Source organism: Aspergillus oryzae, chromosome 4 (genome assembly GCF_000184455.2).
Source record: "Aspergillus oryzae RIB40 DNA, chromosome 4".
Lineage (NCBI taxonomy): Eukaryota > Fungi > Ascomycota > Eurotiomycetes > Eurotiales > Aspergillaceae > Aspergillus > Aspergillus oryzae.
Genome location: NC_036438.1, coordinates 1,707,492 through 1,726,928, shown reverse-complemented (window position 1 = coordinate 1,726,928; position 19,437 = coordinate 1,707,492). Strand labels below are relative to the sequence as shown.

Here is a 19,437-nt window from a genome sequence, read left to right as displayed (position 1 = left end):
GGTTTTCTATTTTCTCTTCACTAATAAAGTACACGCCAACCTGGAAGGAAGTCAGATTGCTGAAGCTAAAGGTGGCACAAAGACTTACAGCTAAGACGCTTAGATATACCGCGATCCAGGCATGGTCCCTGAGACTATTTCCTTCGTTTGCGATAAGACTATCCCAAAATTCATCATGCTCTCGTATGAACACCGATGCATCTAATGCACAATGAACCCATCCTAGCTCTCTTAAAGAGAACTTGACGATTACTTCGCTCCAGTGGCGGGCAGGTAGACAAAGCATTACATGGTCATCCCACGGGCGAGTGCTATCGGCATGGCATTGGCCTGGCTCAACTGACAGCTGGAACGGTAAACGCTGAAACTCGCTTAAGATACTCTCCGAAGATTGAAAGTCCTCTACGGCTGCTGTGCGTCGGGGAATATTTGCTTCCACTTTTAGCATTTCCGGTCGGGAGAGAACTGATTCAAGCTGTCTTATTCGCATTTTGAGGCTCATATTCTCTTCTAGAAGCCTCGACGCGGTGCCAGTAGCACTATTGTCTGAGACATCTTCGTCCACTGCACTATTGCGAGAGGTTAGCTCGGTTCAAGATATATGTTGACGAGGAGTCAAGGGGAGCTCACACTGTGACTTTCCCAGCAACCTTAACAACCTCGCGCATACATGCAGCAGACTCCCCACGCTCAATGCATTTGTCACAAGGTATTCTCTTTGAGCATTTCACCTTCCTACGCGTGCATTGTATACATGACCGAGGGACCCTCTGAGTCTGTCGCATTTGCGATCGCATGGTTCCGGCGCGATGAGCGCTATTTCAACGAGAAAGCACAGACTCCTGCTCTTGAACCATCAGATTTCAAAATTAGAATAACAGTTCTCGTAGATTAACGACTCTTGGACATCTTCTCTTCACTAAATGGAGTCTCGGTTGAGTTCGGGTGAGTTTGGTCAGCTGACTTCAATCCGGCCAATCATATTTGAGTTTTCTGATTTCGCCCTTGGATACGCATGGCAACTAAGGGACAGTGTTAAAGCGTGTGCATTGATCTTTTACCCACATATCTGGCTTTTCTTTGGCGCCCAGAAACGTTGAAGTTATCGACGACAGCCACGTCTATTTAGCGCTAATCGGCAATTATGCCAAGGCTGGAATACTTTGTTATTAGTATTGTTATTCGTAATCCCTCAGTCCGTATAGCTTCAATAATCAATAACTTTCGTTTGAGTACATGTAAATCCTCTCTTGAATGTCTATAAATGTCCTTTGCGACCATAATTGAAATGTTGATTCTATATGCCAATATCAAAAAATATAGCTCGTGTGTCTACAACACAAACTAACAATAATGTCTAAAACATCATCGCCAACGCCAAAGCAAAGGAAAATATGGCAGCGACCGAACCAGGCAGTTCCCTAGGAGCCAGACTAGTCTTAATCATGATCTGCGGCTCGTAGTTCTCCGGCTCCGTACTGTTTATCGTTCCATCCCAGCAGTAATCCTTGAAGCACTTAGAGCAGACTTCAGGCAGAGTAGTACTAGTCCGTTCAGCGGAACGAGAAAGAATGGCACATCCCACACACGACGGCCAGTTGGCATCCTCCGTACCATTTCCACGGGTGACGACATTATAACCGTTCGTGATCATGTCATCACGGTCCTCGTAGCTGTAAGAGAGATCGAAGGTGGACGTATTAGAAAGGTATGTATAAGGAGCGTTTGGAAGATAGACAATCAGCGGGGCAGGCTTAGTCAAGTTCTTGCTATCGCACCCGAAAAAGGTCGGACGTTTGTTCAGCCCTAGATTGATGAAGGTATTAGGATCGGGGACCGCAGGGAACACGGTTCCGTTGCTGACAGCCGAGCTCAGGCTCCTTTCATAGGTGCGCACTAAGGACTTGCCAGAAGGCCAGTTGTGGATATTGGCTGTAGAATCCACGGCAAAGATGACGTCGACGTGGCGCTCTGGCTGGATCAAAGGGTGTAATGGGATGTTTTGGCCGTCTTCGCCTCCGTCTACGACACTCAAGTGGGACCGATTAGCGATATTTGGCGTAGCACCGGTATATTCATAGAATGGGTTAGGGTAGTTCGCAATATCGTCGTTGTCCTGGCCTAGATCTTCGAGAATACTTTCGATGGCCGATTTGAAGATCTTGGGAATCTTTGTCCCATTCAATCGTAATAACCCTTGGTTGAACAGAGAAGATGAGGTACCCATGATATAGCCAGCATTGTCGAAGCCCCGAACACATGACCCGTTATCGGATATCTTGCCACCTTTGAAGTCGGAACCCAGATATTCTAAAGGCACGAAGCTATAGATAGCAGAATCAAAGGTACCAAACTCCCAGGGATTGAACTCGTACACAGTAGAATTGCTACCAACGACTAACTCGCCGGGGTTTCGTCCGTCTGCGACCAGGATGGGCAGAGGGGTTTGGCCTCGTTGGAAATTATCCATCAAGGCAATCGATGACCAGGTGTAGTCAGGACCCCCGTCGCTGGCATTGATAAACTGGTAGGAGAGTGCACGGCCCCAATAATCGGTAAGTGATGTGTTAAATCCCGCCTCTTTCTTAGTTTTTACTGTGTCCACTAATTCAGTCCAGTAGTCGATGGTTTTGAAAATCTGGAAGTGCTTCACGTCCGGACCCTCTAAAATGTTGTTTCTTAGGTCCCATGTATTCTCAGTCGTCTGGAGATCATTGATAGTGGTGAAGTTGTTGATAAAAACAGATCCTACCAGCCATCCACCTCCACTTAGTGCTGAAAGGTAGGTGGCGGACTGCAAGAGGCCTCCCAGTTGACCCGAAGCAGTCGAATTAGTGGTTCGACTGTCAAAGGCTTTGAGGGCCCCAGCACCGTTTAGCATGGCGCGATATCCACCACCGGACACGGCAATTCCCACGTTGGGTAGATTGGACGTGTTCGTAGACACTCGGTCGATATAAGCTGATGCATCGAAGTTGGTCAAGTTCAGACGGCCGAGGAAATTCTTCAGGGGCGACACAACTTCCTTTCGGCGCGACTCGAGCCAGTCTGTTTCATTTTGGGATAGCTTGGATGCACTGCGAACCGTAGGTTTCACAGCAGGGCAAGATACATTCGCAGGAGCGTATTCATCAGGAGCATTCGGCAAAGCGCGTAGGTCAAGACTGGGGGCGGCACTGGCCAGAGCTGCCCCTAGCAGGATGGCATTCAATTTCATATCGTAGGTGGAAGTTCAAGGAGAATATGCGTCAAGATGAACGGTTAGGCACCGCGTAGAGTACATTTTCGGCGTCAGCCAGGTGGCTATTACTTCGTTTATGGTTACGTTTGTGAGGATTCTGTTTCGGCCCCATTAGGCAACCACAAAATTCCTGCGCTTCTGAGCCCTGACGTTGGCAGGATTCAGCCTTATGAACTGTGGGAATGTTTCATTGAATTTCCGACTAGCGGCTATGATGGGTCTCACTATTGAACTAGGCTACCACATAGTCCATATCTTACCCTATTGAGCACCGTGGAGTTCCACATATGGGCAAATTAATGGGACATTCGCCCCATGTAACTCTCAGGGAATGGTCTTGTTTAAGATTTTGACTGAATGATTCCTTCTAGCTCCGCGGACGTTCAGGTATCCATCAGACCGCTACCCGCGGGACCCGCATTCCCAAGGATAGTGGCAATCATTGTGAGAAATTTATGGAGTAGTTGTTCTTCCTATAGAATTTCTGCTCGGTAGAAGAGAGTATGTCCATTATGCTTCTAATTCTATTTGATTCAACACTAAAGAGATATGCAGCAACAACTAATAGATCAAACCAAAGTGATCTTTTTCTTCTCACCATGCCACAAGCCCAGGCTGCGACATACTTCAATCGAGCCTTTCATGCAAAAATGTCCAATTCGGGCATAAGAATCGGGACCTCGGTCTGGCAGTCGTCTGCAATCAAACCGTACAGATTTTGATTGGATTCCGCTCTGCATAAAGCGATGACTTCGCACCTGTCACCCTCCTGTAGTTCATCGGTTGGATCGTCTATAATCCATTCTAGAAAATCTCTTGCTCGTGAAGATTCTGCTCTGACTGGGGCCAGAAGTTCTTGCTATAGTAATCGTGATCATGACTATTAGCATGCTTTCTCTCTGCACTGTGGATCACTATATACACTTTAACATATCAACATACATATCCTGGCGACAAGCACATGAACCTTTTCGTTGCTTTACCCAATCATGCAGGAGAACGTCTATCATCTCCGTTTCCTCTCACGCTACACCCTTACTCCAGTCCTAGAAGTCCTTCCCAAGACAGCTTCGAAGATAATGGCAATCGTAGTTTGAAGTTGGTCGGTCTCCTTATGGCTTTCTCTATTGGAAATCCTGTCATTGTCAAAAGTCTGCGGCTCTCGTTGGAAGTCCTCAGAAAAGATGGAATATGTAGCAATCTTTCTAGCATAAAAATTCCAGGGGGGTCTTTATCTAGTAGAGAACTACTCCGTACAGTCATTAGGCCAGGTAGACCGGAGAGTCATCCACCCGCTATACTAGCAAAGTACGATCAACGGCGTGACTCGGGACACATTCCACAACCCTAGCTCTGTTATAGCAAAGTTGGGGACTGCTGCCATTATCTAGACCTCTAAAATGATTCTATGCTGCAGGAACAAAAAAGAAAACGCCCAATGCGGGGCTCGAACCCGCGACCTTGAGATAGCAGACTTCTATACAGATAATCTAAAAGTCTCACGCTCTTCCAACTAAGCTAACCGGGCATTGGATAGTAATGCCACAGTGTAGAAAGCTACCAGAGGGCCAGCCAGCGGTGTCGATAGATTCAGCTTTGTAAAGCGGGCTCCTAGTCGAGGGAGGGAAAAAAATCATTTGTAAAGTGGATCTAGTAGGAGGAAAAGGACTTTCCCAACAGCAACAATGCAGCTGTCGAACGAGATATATCAACTGCAAGGAGATATAGATGAAGCGATAGGGGAAGACATCATTAATACGCATAATGAATGATATAGCCTCTGCGTTCTGTAAATAGATAGGCAAGTGGAATCTGCCATGAGATCGATCTGCGCAAAAAATGAGAATGATAGGATCATGAAGAAAAGGCGTTCAAAGCCGCAGCAACACCGCTTCGCAGCATGAAGTTCAGTACCACAGCAAAGTGATTGGTCCCCTGGTGGCGAGAGGCATGAGTGATAAGGTAGACAAAGTCGAACAATATTTATGGAAAAGACTGCTTGAATTAAGGGAAAAAAAATCGGAAAACAAAAAGAGGTCGCCCGATAGGGGGCTCGAACCCCTGACATTGGGATGGCAGAATGACCTAAAAGTCCCACGCTCTACCGACTGAGCTAATCGGGCTAGTTGATTAGTTAGCTCCTTTTTCTAGGGTATGATCAGCTAACAAAATAATAATAAGGATTGTACCTAGTTGCGAATCCAACTTACAAGCTCATAATTTGGCCGAAATGCCCGCAAAGGATCAACCAGCACATCAATCCCAGGCTTTTGGTCTAGGCGGTAAGTTCAAGGAGGCTTTACTTGATGAAGCAAAAAGCAGCCAAGAAAAAGATGGAGGATAAGGCACACAAACAGTTGGAGGCAACGGTTCCTTAAAAGTTCAAGGCAGTAGCAAGCGCTGAAGTGAAGTAATGTAGATGGTACTTGTATGCAATCTCCCAGGAATAGACCTTCTTGCAGTGAGGGAATTTCTCGGTTTTAGATGGTGGTCTAATGAAGGAAGTGAGTTCATTCCCTGATCATTTCTCAAACCCTGCTAATGCTTTGCGAATTGAAATTACACACGATACCCAACTGGGATCCTAGACACGAGACGCGATGAAATACCTGCGAATAACCGCTTCCACCATTTAGGAGGGTCCTTCTGTCATAACTGGGCTAATAATCGCGAGGCAACAAACTGGACAGCGATATCGGGATGGGAGTTTCTTCCGGAAGTTTGGATAGAATGTCTCAACAAAGAGGATGGGCTGAAGATGGACAGGGCATTGATATCAATGACACCTTAACTAATAAGTGTCTCCAAGTCAAGACGGTGTATTGATAAATGATTCTACCACTATCCATTCAGGTTATGTAAAAACTAATATATATATATATCTATATATATATATAAGTTGGTCAAACATCTATTTCACGTACTCGTCGTCTTGCATAGAAAAGTGGAAAACCACAGTATCGGTCTTACTCGTATCGTACTTATAAATTCAATGAGCTATGGGTTTTCGAGCCCTTTCTGGTATATCTTGTACGAGTCAATGTCAATAGAGCCAAAAATGTGTATAGCAACACAACATAAATGCACCTATAACATGTAGATCACTGACAATAAACCACTCAGGCACCTCCGCCAGACCCACAGTGGGGATCCAACGGATAAGCTTCACCCCTCCATCAGAAATTTTTTTTAATTATACAGACCGTTGTGTTTACAAATTCAACAACACCATAATAAAAAACACTTTGACATACTCTCCTTTTGTATCGTGAAATAGCGTGAATCATACAAAACACCATAATGAACCCATTACGCTACTTGGCGCCTCCGCGCCCATTCACAGACATTTCCACCTCCACAACCAAAGAAATCAAGGAAAGGATCTGCTATGTGGACGCCATGAAAGCGAACCCTCACTTCAAGATTTTCGAAGATAGAGATGAAGCTCTCTTTGACTACCTGGAATCCTGCCACACGTTGACCAATGGCTCTCCCACCAACGAAGAGCGCCAGGCCGCTCAAGCATGCATCAGGGAATATGAAAAATCGCTCGAGAACAACGCGCCAGCCAGGCTGTCCTTTGATCTCGCGACCAAAGTCAAACTAGGCGAGGAGCTCGACAATCTGTGGAATATGTGGTTGTTCAACAGATATGAAAAGTACCTTCCTGAGGACATAGTCAACGCGGCTAAGAGTCATCCTTCTTCTCAAGTGTCTGATCCCTGGCACAAGGCATTCTGGACACCTTTCAACGGACGTCTTGAAGCGGAAAAAGCCTCCTTCGACAAGGTTTTGGTGGGCCAAAACTATCACAACGAGTGCCCGACTTTCCTCTTGCTGGCGCTCCTGTGTGAACGCCACTCGCTTGATTGGGATGAGACCCTTCAGTTGATCAAGGCTTGCGCTAGCGAAGGTGACAAGGTCGACCTCCCCGCGGTGGATCTCGTCGACTTTCTCAAGAAGCGCGATGTGGCTGGTCTAGCGACTAGATTGGACCGTGATGAGGCGAGTATCTCGCTTTCCACGGAGTATGTTATGGGAGTTGGATCGTTGGTCTTGGCTTTCTTCGCCACTCATCTTCCGGAAAAATTCTTCAACAGAGATGAGGAGGCTGACCCGGCGAATTGGACGCCAAGGGAGCCCTTGCAGATCCTTTTCGATCTCAACGAGGAACATCTCGAGAAGACTTTTCGGTTCATGCTACAGGAGATGTTCCACAAGATGGCCGATGGCGACTCGGATGATGATGATGACGATGATGATGTTTACGATGATTGGGACAATGATGATGACTCTAACGATGACATTGCTATGAGTGATGCGTCCGAAGACTATTAGCTGTGCTAAACTGATGCGTTTACTTCTCAGTTTGTTAGTTTTGAAAAAGAGCCATTTGTATATAATACCATCTTTGCTGTCAGCTTACGTTAAATACCAACTTACCACTATCTTCGGCCAATGCCCGCTACTTATGGAGGTTACAATACCACAACAAGTAGTTAGCAATCAGCAATATCTCATTCAAATTAAGCTACCACCCATCTTCAACTACCGATACCGCAGGAGCAACGAGAAGAGACAAGAACGTCAACATCCGCCGATATCCACACTCCCATCCCAACTCTGCCTGCTCATCACATCAACCCGGTTATCTCAATGCCGTACAGACCTTCAACTCATCCCCAGATCAGTGACCCTGCCCAAAGAAAGACCCAAGAGTGTCAGACTCACCTAGACTACCCAACATGAGCAACTCAGATCCGGATGCACGCATGAACAAGAGTATGTGGCTTTTCCCTCCGAACAATTGCATTTCTTCTGCTTGTTGCAAGTGCCATGGCAATACTTTCCGCGTTGCTGAGTATCGGATACAGTTAGTAAGATGCCAAAAGTCCTCTACATAGTGGGCTTTCGCCGTGGGTAAAATGATCATGCCAAACGTACAAAATGCTCGTCTTCAGCTGGAGCGGGAGACTTCTGAGCTTCAGTCTCGGAGGCATGCACGGGAGTAAAAGAGACGCTATTGGTGTTGCCGGGGAGGGCCATGACGGTTTGCATGGATAAAATGAACATGGTAAGGAAGGTGATGAGGATCTTGAAGGTGGTCATGTTGACTGGAGATGGACTTTTATGTCAAACTAAATTGTGGCTGGTTTTGTGTAAAGGAGATTGTCTGATGGAAGTTGATGGTGAGCACGGGAAGAGAGACTTGTGACCCGGCCCATGACGGTATACTTATACCTCCTATTGTAGAAGGAATGGAACTAAATTGGCTCACTAGAGTGTGCACTGAGGCATGAAGAGTTAATTTCTGTTGGTCCCATACAATTTTACATACGGTAGACTATGTTCCCCACCGAATAATGCATGTGCACACTTGGTACGCTCAGGGGTTGAATTAACCGTAGATGGGGTAGATACTTATACTATTACCAGTTCAGTATCAAGTCAAGCCTAGGTAGTGATCGACTGAGTTAGGGCACGGTGTGGTTAGTGTGGAAGCAATGATTCATCATAATAGGGTTCGGGGCAATTGAGATAAAGGTTCCTTTCTGTACCATGCGCCTTGTAAGATTACATCTCACAACCACCAGAATAGAGTTGGTAAAGGGGGAAATTAAGTTTCATTATTTCAATGGCTAGTGCTATGAAATATCGTAGTCCTTCGCTCTAAAAGGATATTACTATCACTCAACTCTACGCTTCTTCATCTTTGTTACGAAATTTGATACAAAATACGAATCTCTATCCACAACGGACACGGGACTGTTCTTTCAAAAGCAGCATATTACATGTTCGGGGGGCACGAGTGAAACGAGAGGACGGATCCTTTGGCTGTAAGAATGCACGCAGCTCGAAGTCACCAGACAGATAACTAGTATTGCAGTGTAGCAACGTAGCCTCAGTAACTGAGACGGCTCTTCCAGACCAACGTAGTCTTCACGAACGTTTTCAGTAATCGCCGTCTCGGGCTTTTATAGGGACATTGGAGCTAACCCTATGTGAACTCCAGCAGCCATTGCCAAAGTGAAGGGATCCTTCGCTTGTCATTTAACCCTTCCTTAATGCACTAAGTATTTGTCAATTCATGTCAACAGGGCAAAGCCGACCTCTAATTCCAACTTGTTTCACTTCTAAGGTTGCGGCATGTCACTTCCCCCCGGAATTACTCCGCGGTTTTGTTTTGAATGTGTCTTAAGGTTGAGTTCATAAGGTCTGTGGCGCCTCCCTCCACTTATAAAGGCCAATGAATTGAGCAGGTGTTCTCACTTATTCATAACGCCCGATGTCCTCTAGGGTATTGCTAATTTCGGGCCGAGTTGTACCCCTTGACCCGTCAGACATATGGTATTGGTAGTTATCACCGAGACGGTACGTTCTTTGGATATGGTATTTTATCTGGTTAGCTCTTATCGACAGAGGACTACAGAATATAACAGGTGACCGGATAATCTTCCATTAGACATAAGTCATCGCTCGATAACGCCTCTTTCCTGCCTGGTACTAACCTGTAGTACTAGGCCCAGCATATCGAGAGCGAATTTTAATTATAAGAAAACGCTAGCTAAGCAGAAAGTTGCTTCACTCTAGATAATCATCACTTCGGAAAACGAGGTTCCGAGAATAATCACAGGTGAGCCAAGACAGCCTCGGCACCCGAGACCTACCCAATCAGTTAGCACCAGCAATAGCAAACAGGACAGGAAGTCAACGCACCTTAACCACACCCCTCTCGGTCTCGATCTGAGCATAGGTCACCTTGCCATGATCGATGACAATGGCATAGCGACCGGTGCGACCGTTGTTGGCCCAGCCGATGCTGTCCGAGAACTTGGCGTCGGGGTCGGAGAGGAACAGCTGCGGCAATCAGTATATTGCAATTCGATGTCTTTGTGAACCACCACGAAAAAATACATACAATATCGTTATTTTCCACCTTATTGGCCTTTCCCCAGGCGCTCATGACGAAGGGGTCATTAGATGCGACGACAGCGACAACCTGGACGCCCTTTTCCTTCAGCTGGGGCAGGTTCTGGATGTATCCGGGAACGTGGTTGACGGAGCAGGTGGGGGTGAAAGCGCCTAGAATTGTAAGGTCGAGTTAGTTTCAATTTATCGATGAGCGAGAGAGGTAATAGACACTAACCAGGAACGGAGAACAGGACCACCTTCTTATCGGCCCATTCTTTGGAGGCGTTGTAGGGGATGGGGATGCCGCAGGCGGTGATGTCGCCCTTCTCCTCGGTCCAGGGGACGTACCTGACAACAATTAGTGGGGAACTGGGACGGATTAATTGGGGAGTACAAACTGGAAGACGACGTTCTCGGGGAAGGAATCTCCGGGTTTAAGGGCCATGGTGACTGATGGGTATGGTGATGGTCTGAGTAGTGGTGAGAGGTGAGAGTGAGTGTTGTGAGTTGGATGTTTTGGGGTAAATTTAATTGGACGCGGGGTAGAGGATTATATCATAATCCATTAAGATCAACTAATTCCCATAGTGGGGTTCATTACTAGTAAGACTGCAAGCTCTCAATACTAATAGTAATGCTAAAGACTAACTAAAGCAAGGTGTGCAGTTCGGACTCCGGAGTCCTCCGGGTTGAGCCGGAATTAACCGAAGTTAATCGATTCAAAACTCAATTGCATATCATAATCCAGAAGACTCATTAGTTCTATCATGTCTATACATACATATCCTCTATGCCCATATTTATCTAAAGTGCTCGCCAGAACTGATGTGGATGCGTCACCTTAACTCCTAACTTCTTCGCCGTGGTAATGACCCATTCAGGTTCTCTCAGGAACTGACGCGCTAAGAGAACAACATCTGCCTTGGCCGTCACGATGGCCTCAGCCTGATGCGCTTCATCGGCACCTTGAACGATGCTCTGCGCCTGTTCTGCCTCGGTGATCAATCCTACACCTCCTACCAGGGTCGATGCGCCAGCTTTCCGGATCGCCTTTCTCAGCTCTCCGGCCAAATCCACCTGGTATCCAGGACCCAGTTTAATCTTCTGGTCCTTATGAACACCACCTGAGCTAACATCGACCAAGTCAATGCCCACTTCTGGCAAGATCTCGACTAAACGAAGAGAGCTCTCTAGATCCCAGCTGCCTGACTCGGCAGCGACAGGCTGACCCTCAAGCCAATCGGTCGCACTGATGCGGAGGAACAACGGCATACCTTTCGGAATGACAGCACGAACAGCAGTCGCAACCTCACGGACAATGCGAACACGGTTCTCAAAGCTACCACCGTACTCATCGGTGCGTTTGTTGGTCGCGGGGCTCAGGAACTGATTCAACAGATATCCATGTGCCGCATGGATCTCGATGACATCGACACCAGCCTTGACCGCCAGTTCCGCGCTCTTCGCGAACGCTTGGACCACCTCCTTGATCTCCGCTGTGCTCAATTCTCGAGGAGCCCAATATGTCCCCTCCGCGGGGTCCCAGATATTTTCTTCACCGCCACTAGGACCGACCACGTCCTTCGGCCATCCGAAGACGCTCTCATCAGCCCGAAGACTATGTTTCCCGGCTTGCGCTGCTACCCATGGGGGTAAGACACTAGCTTTCCGACCGGCGTGGGCCAGCTGAACGGCCACCTTGGCACCTTGGCTATGGGAGAATTGGACGACGCGTTGGAGACCTTTGAACTGTTCCGAGTCGGTTCCATCTTGCCAGAGACCGACGTCGTGGGGCGAGATACGTCCATTGGGCTGGACGGCCTGTGCCTCGACGAAGACCAAGCCGGCGCCTTTGAGCGCGAATTGGCCCAGATGTGCGATGTGGTAGTCGGTCAGGGCGCCGACGAAGGGGGAGGTGGGGTCCGATTCGGCGGAGTACATGCACATGGGGGACACGATAATGCGGTTCTTAAGGGTCACATCGCGGATGCGCAAGGGTTTGAAGAGGGTGGGAGTGTTAGGGTCGTCGGGGTTGACAGCGGCACCTGCATTGTTGGCGGGGGTGAAGTAGGGGGTGCTGTCAGCTTTGACCACGGAGGGGGATGTGGAAGAGATGGATCCCATTGTGACTATCTTGGTTTATGATTATGAGGGGAGAACGGGAATGGTGTGCCCTGCTGGATAATGGCCATCGTGGGTAAACCCATAGCGATTTATAGATTTTCGATATGGTGAATGAATTGCATGGAATCTCTTTGGATGCCAGAAAATCACGGCTGACAAATGCTCGGATCCGGTGCCGAGGCCGATACCCCTTTTACGGCTTTCCATTGGCCAGCGCTCTCCAGAGCTCTACAGCCATTGGTTGGTTCTTGTACCATCTCAAAATTTATAGTTCGATAACTGTAAATATGGATTTCTCACGTAATGATTGCTGTACTTCAAGTAACACTTAGGATAATCATGAGCTAAGTTGATTATAAATGCGCTCTGTACCACAGGACCCACCATGGATGCAACCAGCGAAGATTCAAAGGAGGAAGTAACGCATAATCGGAATGCGAGCACTGTCTCACAATATTGGACGCTATTATCATTAGAAATTAGATTAGGACGTTTGACCTGACGGCATTAGTACATGTCAGTATACAGTAATCCACATGGCTCAAATTTCATGTTGAGCACCGCAGACGCAAGATTAAACCCGACTATCCCTTGCATTCCTCGTCGCCCCATACCTTGTAGTCTTCCTATCAAAATCAATTCGAACTATCCACCACACGAAAGACGCCAACAATCCCAGGAAGAAATCACACACTGCCCAAAACCGTGGACTCGGCCCACGCATATTATTCAGCAGAAGCTCCGTCTGAAAGTCAACCGCGATGTACGTCTTCCCCTTCTCCAAGCCCCAGACAATTTTCCTCGCCACCTCTCTGGCACCGGGTATCTTCTGCTCCAGATCCTCCTGAGGCATACTAGTTCCCTCAAGGACCTTCGTAAGTCCGGGTTTGTGCTCCTGGCCCTGGGAAAACGACTCGGATAGGAATGTCCCTGGGAAACAGCAATGGACTCTAAATGCATCTTTTCCGTAAAGAAGGAGTTCTTGGCGAAGGGTATCAGCCAACGCGCGGATAGCTACTTTGGTGGGTGTGTAGGCTATATAACCTGGTAGCCCGAGGAAAGCGGCGGTCGATGATGTGAGGATGATATGTCTGGGTGAGGGTGTCTGCGGGGCAACGAGCCATAATCTCAGGCAACATTGGACGGCGAATATTGTGGTGTAGTAGTTTGACTCCATGCACGAGGTGAGATTTTCCGGGGGGATATCGGCGAGAAAGCCGACCTGGGTGGGAGTGCCTCCAGCTGTGCAAACAAGGATGTCAGGGGGGTGGTAGTGTCGTAAGGCTCTAGTTATCTGCTTAATTAGAAAGAAATAATAAACACGTTATGTATGGTGGGGGTGTACTTCATCAGGTTTGGTCAAATCAACAACCCGTGTATCCACAATTTGCTTTGACGATACACATGCAGCTTCGACTTCAAGCTGCGTATCTTGTAATGTAGCTTCCGTTCGGGCGAGGATGAGCAGATTAGCGCCTGGTTCTTGTAAGCTTGATACGAGTCCACTGTAGAGAACGATGCACGATGTGGAGGGACTTCTTTTGGACGGTAATAATAGGATCGTACCCTTTGATGCTAGCTCTAGTGCGAGCGCCTTGCCTAACCCCCTCGATCCCCCCGCTACTACTACTAACTGGTGGATGTTAGCATATACGGATGACAGAAATGGAGGATGTAAGACCTTGCCGTTCACATCAAATTTATTTCCAAACATTGTCAATACAATCCTATAATCATCAAGACTGCATATTCAGTGAGACAGGGGTTACTTCAATTAGAACGTGCAGGTGAGAGTTCATTCTTAAAACGTTCTCTGTTTTGGTGGCAGACACGCGAAGTATGCAAGGGGTGGGACCGGGGATTGGTCAGGGGCAATGTTTACAGCTGAATTTCCACATGCATTGCTTTGAAAGTAACTGGAAAACGTTTCCCCGTATTTTTGCATGCATGCATATCTGGAATAAGCGAGATATGATTAATGGATATGTGACCAATTGGTCGGGACAGGTCACATTTGCCTCCCCCAAGATCAGCATTCCCTTTATGCCAAGACGTTACAGTGTAAACGAGGCCCAAGATTACCGACAAGTAGGTCTACAATTTTGGGGCGTGCATAGAATGCTCGTGTGATGCATTGGACAAGCCGCGTGTCGACAAATTCTTCTTTAATGTGGATGGTGGAAGATTGTTAACGAGTGGGTAGTGATAGATAGACCGATTTCGCGTCTTCCCGATTGTATATATAGAGCAACAGATTATTGTGTGCGTGTGCTTTGAAAGTTGGCCGGTGCTGTAATATTGGGTTTCTGCCCACGCCTCATACATCAACATTATTCACTAACATTGCCCACGGCCTGCAAAATCAAACAAAACAGTCCTTTTCCAAACAAAGTCAAGCGAAAGCTCTTACATGCTCACCTGCAGAGGATGTGCACCGCAGGTATGGCTGTATACTCTAATCCCTTTTCAGTTCATATCCCTCATCCATGTATGGCTTCACTCCGAAGAACTTCCACACCTTCGCGCTGTCCAACTCCTCCGCTCGGCACTTCATGGACATGATTATTTCGGCCGAGCCATCGCCCATCCAAACCAAGGCTTTACCCTGTGTGGTGTCAGCTGTGCAGTATATGAAGAGCCAACAGACAAGCCACTTACTAGTCCTACGTGTAGCTTCGTCATTCCCTCCCACCACTGCGGACGGTACTCGAGCTGATTCTGCGACTTGATGGATCGCACGATATTCTGTGCGACAGCCTGAGCCTGTTCCACTGCTGCTCTCCCATTCTTGATATTGTCCATATCTACGATATCCCCGGCAGCATAAATATTCTTGAACGATGTGTCCGATAACTGAAGGGTGGGGCGAACTTTAACATGGCCTGTCTCAGAGATCGATTCGGGTGACAGCGCCTGTATTAACTTCGAGTTGGGACTTTGGCCAACACATTTCACCTGGAGAATTAGCAGAATTCAAACACAAAGTTGCAAGAATCGTACCAAGTAATCGCACGCGAGAGTTTCACCTGAGCTCAACGTGACATTCCTGCCCTCTGCATTGTCGCTAAGTACCCTTTCGCCCATTATAGTCCTCACTCCTAGCTCTTCAAGTGCTTGCAATGCCTTTTCTCCCAGCCTAGGACCAAACCGACCCAGCAGTGTCTTCCGGGAATGGACTAACGTGACACTTTTTTCAGGATATCGCGATTTAGCATCTGCCACGAGCTCAATTCCCGCAGCTCCACCACCAACAATGACCACATTCGTCGCAGCTCGGAGCTTTTCCTGCTCAGCGAGTAGCTGGTATATGCCTTCCTGTTTGCTCCCGGCTGGTACTCGCGATGGAAGTGCTCCAGATGCCCCAGTCGCAAGCACCAAGTAGTCGAATTCAATATCTTTACCAGAGGCGAGCTCTACCTTCCCCGTATGTCCATTCTCACCGGGTACAATTCGCTCAACACTATCACGAACCCATTGATAAGAACCTTTGGGAACATGATCAAGGTAAGGCCCATAAGGAATGAAAGCCTTATGTTCGTGGCCATTCACCACGCTAAACCGCGGCAAAACCCAAGTCAACTGAAAATGGGTATTCTTCTCGATAACCACAGCCCGGTATCCAGTTGGAAGCGAACTAGCAAGGCATTTAGCCGCGTGGTATCCAGCGAAAGAAGCACCGATAACGACAACATTGCGCGGATGCTCGACAGCGCGGTAGGTGAGTCGGTGTAAGCGGGTGGAAACCGCCTCTCCAAGTATGGCGTATATTTGACCAAAGATTGGTCCAAAGAGCTTAGAGATGAGTAGCAGTTTGGCTAACATGGTGACAGGACTATTGGCGTCATTCCGAGTTATGTTAAGATCCGTGTTTGCATGCCAACTTTTGGTGTCAGAGAGGACGAATCCTGGCTTTTAAGAGTCGGTGATAACTCTCGGGGCTCGGATTGATGAAACATCCGCTCGATAAATGTAAGACCATCGTATTCTTTCGCTTAGCTTGTCCGAATATGTCTTTGTACTTATGTCCGGGTGACGGGAAATTCGTGTTTACTCCGTGTCAACTGATGGGACCTCCGTGGAGTCTCCGAAGGGGACCGGGTATCTTATCTGATCCGTTCCGAGAATCGGCGGTTCTCCATGGATCTGGTCGGGTTTCCTATTTCGAATTGGTCGACTTTGTGCATGTCACGACCTATTGGAGGTACAGGGTCTAGACTTCGCAGGCAGAAACATATCTCGAAAGGTTGGCAGGGATTTACCCATGTTCATGTGGGTAACTAGTTGACCGCTAGAACAGCTACATTTCTCACAGTACATTGGCATCCGCAGCCAAGCACAAAGTGCGCGGTGAGAGTCGCTAGTGATGGGTAGTTCCTGATAATATTTTACTCTCTCGATTACCATCCTCCTGTGGATTTCACATGATACTTTTTCGTTCATAAAAAGATCACCAAAGAAAAAGAGAAAGAGGAAATGAAGAAAAGAGAAAGTGCAATACGGCAATAATCATGTTGCCTAAACCATGTCAAGTTATACAGCCAACGCTCAGCCCCAACCATCGGTGTCAGTCCAGATACGTTGAGCTAGCAGGCTGTGCCCACCATTATATTCTCCTAGGGCTGTACATTATTGTACTGGCTGCTCCAGGATTCTTGGAGCCACCATCATAGTGACTCTCGATTAGCATCGATGGTGGAGGAAAACGGTTAATCGAAACATCCTCATATCTCCAGATCTAGGCGCTTAGCATACCTACTTATGGTTGGATACGATGCGGAGATACGGTGCAATTCGGGATCCTTTGCCGCGATCCTGAAAATGGTGAAACGCACCCATTATTTGAGTTCAACTCCAGGATTTGATTTGGGACGAGGTATAATGATCAGGCTGAATGAGCGCTGGAATGTGGCAAATCTTCCTGGCGCGGATACAAGAATCGCATAACGACAAGGGACTTTCATCCTTTGGCTAGTGGTTAGGCAGACACAAATGCGTTGATGCAATCATGTCTTTTCCACAGCCAGTGAGTGAATCCTGAACTTCCACCAATTTGCCACAAGCTAAATAACCAAATAGATCCGACGATGATATAGAAGAGAAAAGGCGCCTGAGGAAAAAGCCTTGTATAATGGCTCTTGATGGATGATGGATGCCCGAGTTGGTACTCAAAGGATCGGCCCGCAAATCATTACCCCAAGTCGGAACCATTGGCTCAAATACTCTTGGCTTTCAGCCTATATGCACCTAATCTGTCCACCTCCAATCAATGAGCCCTAAAAAGTCCCTCACTTGGCCCCGGCGCAAATGAACCACAATCTGCCAATGAAGTCTTTGCAAGTTTCAAGCGCTTATGCGCTCGAGCGTCTGGCCAATAATGGGCTCCACGGGGAAGGGTTTCAGCCTCGCCGGATGAAAAATAAAAGTGGACGGCCATAGCTGTTGAGCCGCGGAGAAAGTAACAAAACCTCACCGTCGGTCGTGTCCTTAAATATACAGAGGATACCCGCATAACACACTCTTTTGCCTGACACCACACAGCTCATCATGTTCTTCAATGACAGTTTCGAAGACTTTCACCTCGACATCGTCGGTTTCCTCGCCATTTTGGGTGAGGGTTCCGTGTCGGTGAACTACCAAGTCTCGACATTATCAGCCTTCACCTTTCTCCCACGCCTCTTGCCCGCACCCCAGGCGTTTATGAGACCCTCGCGACCACTCCGTCTAGATGATGTTCCAGGTACCGTGCTGGGCATCCACTCAGGAAATTGCCGGCCTCACGTCTACCGCATTCCCCACATCATACTTCCCGGGGATGAATCGATGAAAAGCGACTCCGATTACACGGTCCGCAAATATCGAATCACGATCAATCCTGGAGGAGATCCGAAAGATGCATTGATCAAGGCTCAAGCCTTCAGCCTACTCTCCCTACTCGCCATCATCGGCTGTGCCATGTCGATCGCACTGCTTGGCCTCTCGATCCATTTCAATGACGGATGGGCGCTGATAGCGACCATTCTCCTCTCGTGCCTCTCATCCCTTCTCGGTATTATGTGCAAATGGTCCTTGAAGCTTGGAAAACGTGTGACTGGCCGAGACGATATCCCGACCGGTGACGTGATAATCTGCTACCCAAACGGTGCTTTCATAATCGTCGAGTGTGACGAAAGCGTCGCCCGACCGCTCTTCTTCGCCCCCGAACGATGCAACTACCTTCTCTCGGGAACGTGGTATCGCTCCCTCGCGCTCCTCGGAACAATGATGCTCATGTTCGGGGTTATTGCGCTCGGAAACTCGGGAGCACGCATGCAAGTCGCCTTCGGTGCGTCGTATCTTTTGCTCAATGCTGCGTACTGGATGGTTGCGGCCTTACCTGAGAGATTACACTGGGATTATTCGGCGCTTCACATTCAGGAAGTTGGGCCTGTTTCCCAGGCGCCTAGGGAGAAGCGGAGCTTCCGACAGGCGCTATGGAATGCGATTAAATTGACCGGGTCGACTAGGTGGGTGAAGACTGGACGTATCGCACCGGATACAGAGGCTTGGGATTGCTGGTTGGGGCAAGCTCAACTTGCTGTTAACGGGGAGGATGGGTTGAATCCGGACACCTGGGAATGGTCGGACAGATTGGACGATTGTCTCGGGTTGTTTAATGATAGACCACGGAAGCCCGTTCCTGAAGAAAGGGCTTGCACGGTTTAGTATATGGGTCTTGGAAATCTTTCGGACTATGTGTACCATGCTTTGATGATGATGATGATGATGATCACGATTACGATGATTATTGCATGACTGTGATGATTGCATTTAAGGTCTCTTTTGTTTGTCTTGCTTAGGTCTTTGTGATGATTATGATTGGATGATCTTTTTTTTTTTTTTGTTTCTCTGTGTTTTGCTTCTGTTATGAACCATGTTGATAAGAGCTATCTGCTTGTACATCTAGAATGTCCTTTTCCTGCCCTTATAATTAACCGCCTGCATCTCTTGTGCGTCAAATACAGAAAAGTGATTCTATTTCTTTTGCCCCCCTCTCTTCTGGAAAGCTCACTGTAGACGACGTTTGTAAGGCAAAGCGGCTATGCTCTGATTCATGAGTCAAACTATCTTCTCTGTTATTACGACATTCTTTTGATATACCGACGAGATTAGAGCCCCCACGC

The 19,437-nt window shown here is 47.7% G+C and overlaps 7 protein-coding genes and 2 non-coding genes across 9 annotated transcripts; 2 read left to right on the top strand and 7 right to left on the bottom strand.

Annotated features, from left to right (window-relative positions):
• Positions 1-1,357: 1,357 nt before the first annotated feature.
• Positions 1,358-3,217, bottom strand: AO090012000680 (lysophospholipase family protein; the record flags this gene model as incomplete). The annotated part of the gene is made up of 1 exon (XM_001727601.3): positions 1,358-3,217. The coding sequence occupies one exon, from the start codon at positions 3,215-3,217 to the stop codon at positions 1,358-1,360; it is 1,860 nt and encodes a 619-aa protein (XP_001727653.1).
• Positions 3,218-4,673: 1,456 nt separating this feature from the next.
• Positions 4,674-4,769, bottom strand: AO090012t00019. The gene has a single exon. It is a non-coding gene; the product is annotated as a tRNA-Lys (tRNA).
• A 510-nt stretch (positions 4,770-5,279) lies between these two features.
• On the bottom strand, positions 5,280-5,364 carry AO090012t00018. The gene has a single exon. It is a non-coding gene; the product is annotated as a tRNA-Lys (tRNA).
• A 1,177-nt stretch (positions 5,365-6,541) lies between these two features.
• On the top strand, positions 6,542-7,579 carry AO090012000678 (uncharacterized protein; the record flags this gene model as incomplete). The annotated part of the gene is made up of 1 exon (XM_001727600.1): positions 6,542-7,579. The coding sequence occupies one exon, from the start codon at positions 6,542-6,544 to the stop codon at positions 7,577-7,579; it is 1,038 nt and encodes a 345-aa protein (XP_001727652.1).
• Positions 7,580-9,869: 2,290 nt separating this feature from the next.
• Positions 9,870-10,598, bottom strand: AO090012000676 (peroxiredoxin family protein; the record flags this gene model as incomplete). Its single annotated transcript, XM_001727599.3, has 5 exons — positions 9,870-9,905; positions 9,959-10,099; positions 10,161-10,324; positions 10,389-10,501; positions 10,552-10,598. The coding sequence occupies 5 exons, from the start codon at positions 10,596-10,598 to the stop codon at positions 9,870-9,872; spliced, it is 501 nt and encodes a 166-aa protein (XP_001727651.1).
• Positions 10,599-10,957: 359 nt separating this feature from the next.
• AO090012000675 (NADH:flavin oxidoreductase/NADH oxidase) lies at positions 10,958-12,277 on the bottom strand (the record flags this gene model as incomplete). The annotated part of the gene is made up of 1 exon (XM_001727598.3): positions 10,958-12,277. The coding sequence occupies one exon, from the start codon at positions 12,275-12,277 to the stop codon at positions 10,958-10,960; it is 1,320 nt and encodes a 439-aa protein (XP_001727650.1).
• A 574-nt stretch (positions 12,278-12,851) lies between these two features.
• On the bottom strand, positions 12,852-13,454 carry AO090012000674 (uncharacterized protein; the record flags this gene model as incomplete). The annotated part of the gene is made up of 1 exon (XM_001727597.3): positions 12,852-13,454. One exon carries the CDS (start codon positions 13,452-13,454, stop codon positions 12,852-12,854), a length of 603 nt encoding a protein of 200 aa, XP_001727649.3.
• Positions 13,455-14,732: 1,278 nt separating this feature from the next.
• AO090012000673 (NAD(P)/FAD-dependent oxidoreductase) lies at positions 14,733-16,099 on the bottom strand (the record flags this gene model as incomplete). The annotated part of the gene is made up of 3 exons (XM_001727596.3): positions 14,733-14,882; positions 14,936-15,232; positions 15,278-16,099. 3 exons carry the CDS (start codon positions 16,097-16,099, stop codon positions 14,733-14,735), a joined length of 1,269 nt encoding a protein of 422 aa, XP_001727648.1.
• A 1,722-nt stretch (positions 16,100-17,821) lies between these two features.
• On the top strand, positions 17,822-18,979 carry AO090012000671 (uncharacterized protein; the record flags this gene model as incomplete). Its single annotated transcript, XM_001727595.3, has 1 exon — positions 17,822-18,979. The coding sequence occupies one exon, from the start codon at positions 17,822-17,824 to the stop codon at positions 18,977-18,979; it is 1,158 nt and encodes a 385-aa protein (XP_001727647.1).
• Between the last annotated feature and the right edge of the window lie 458 nt (positions 18,980-19,437).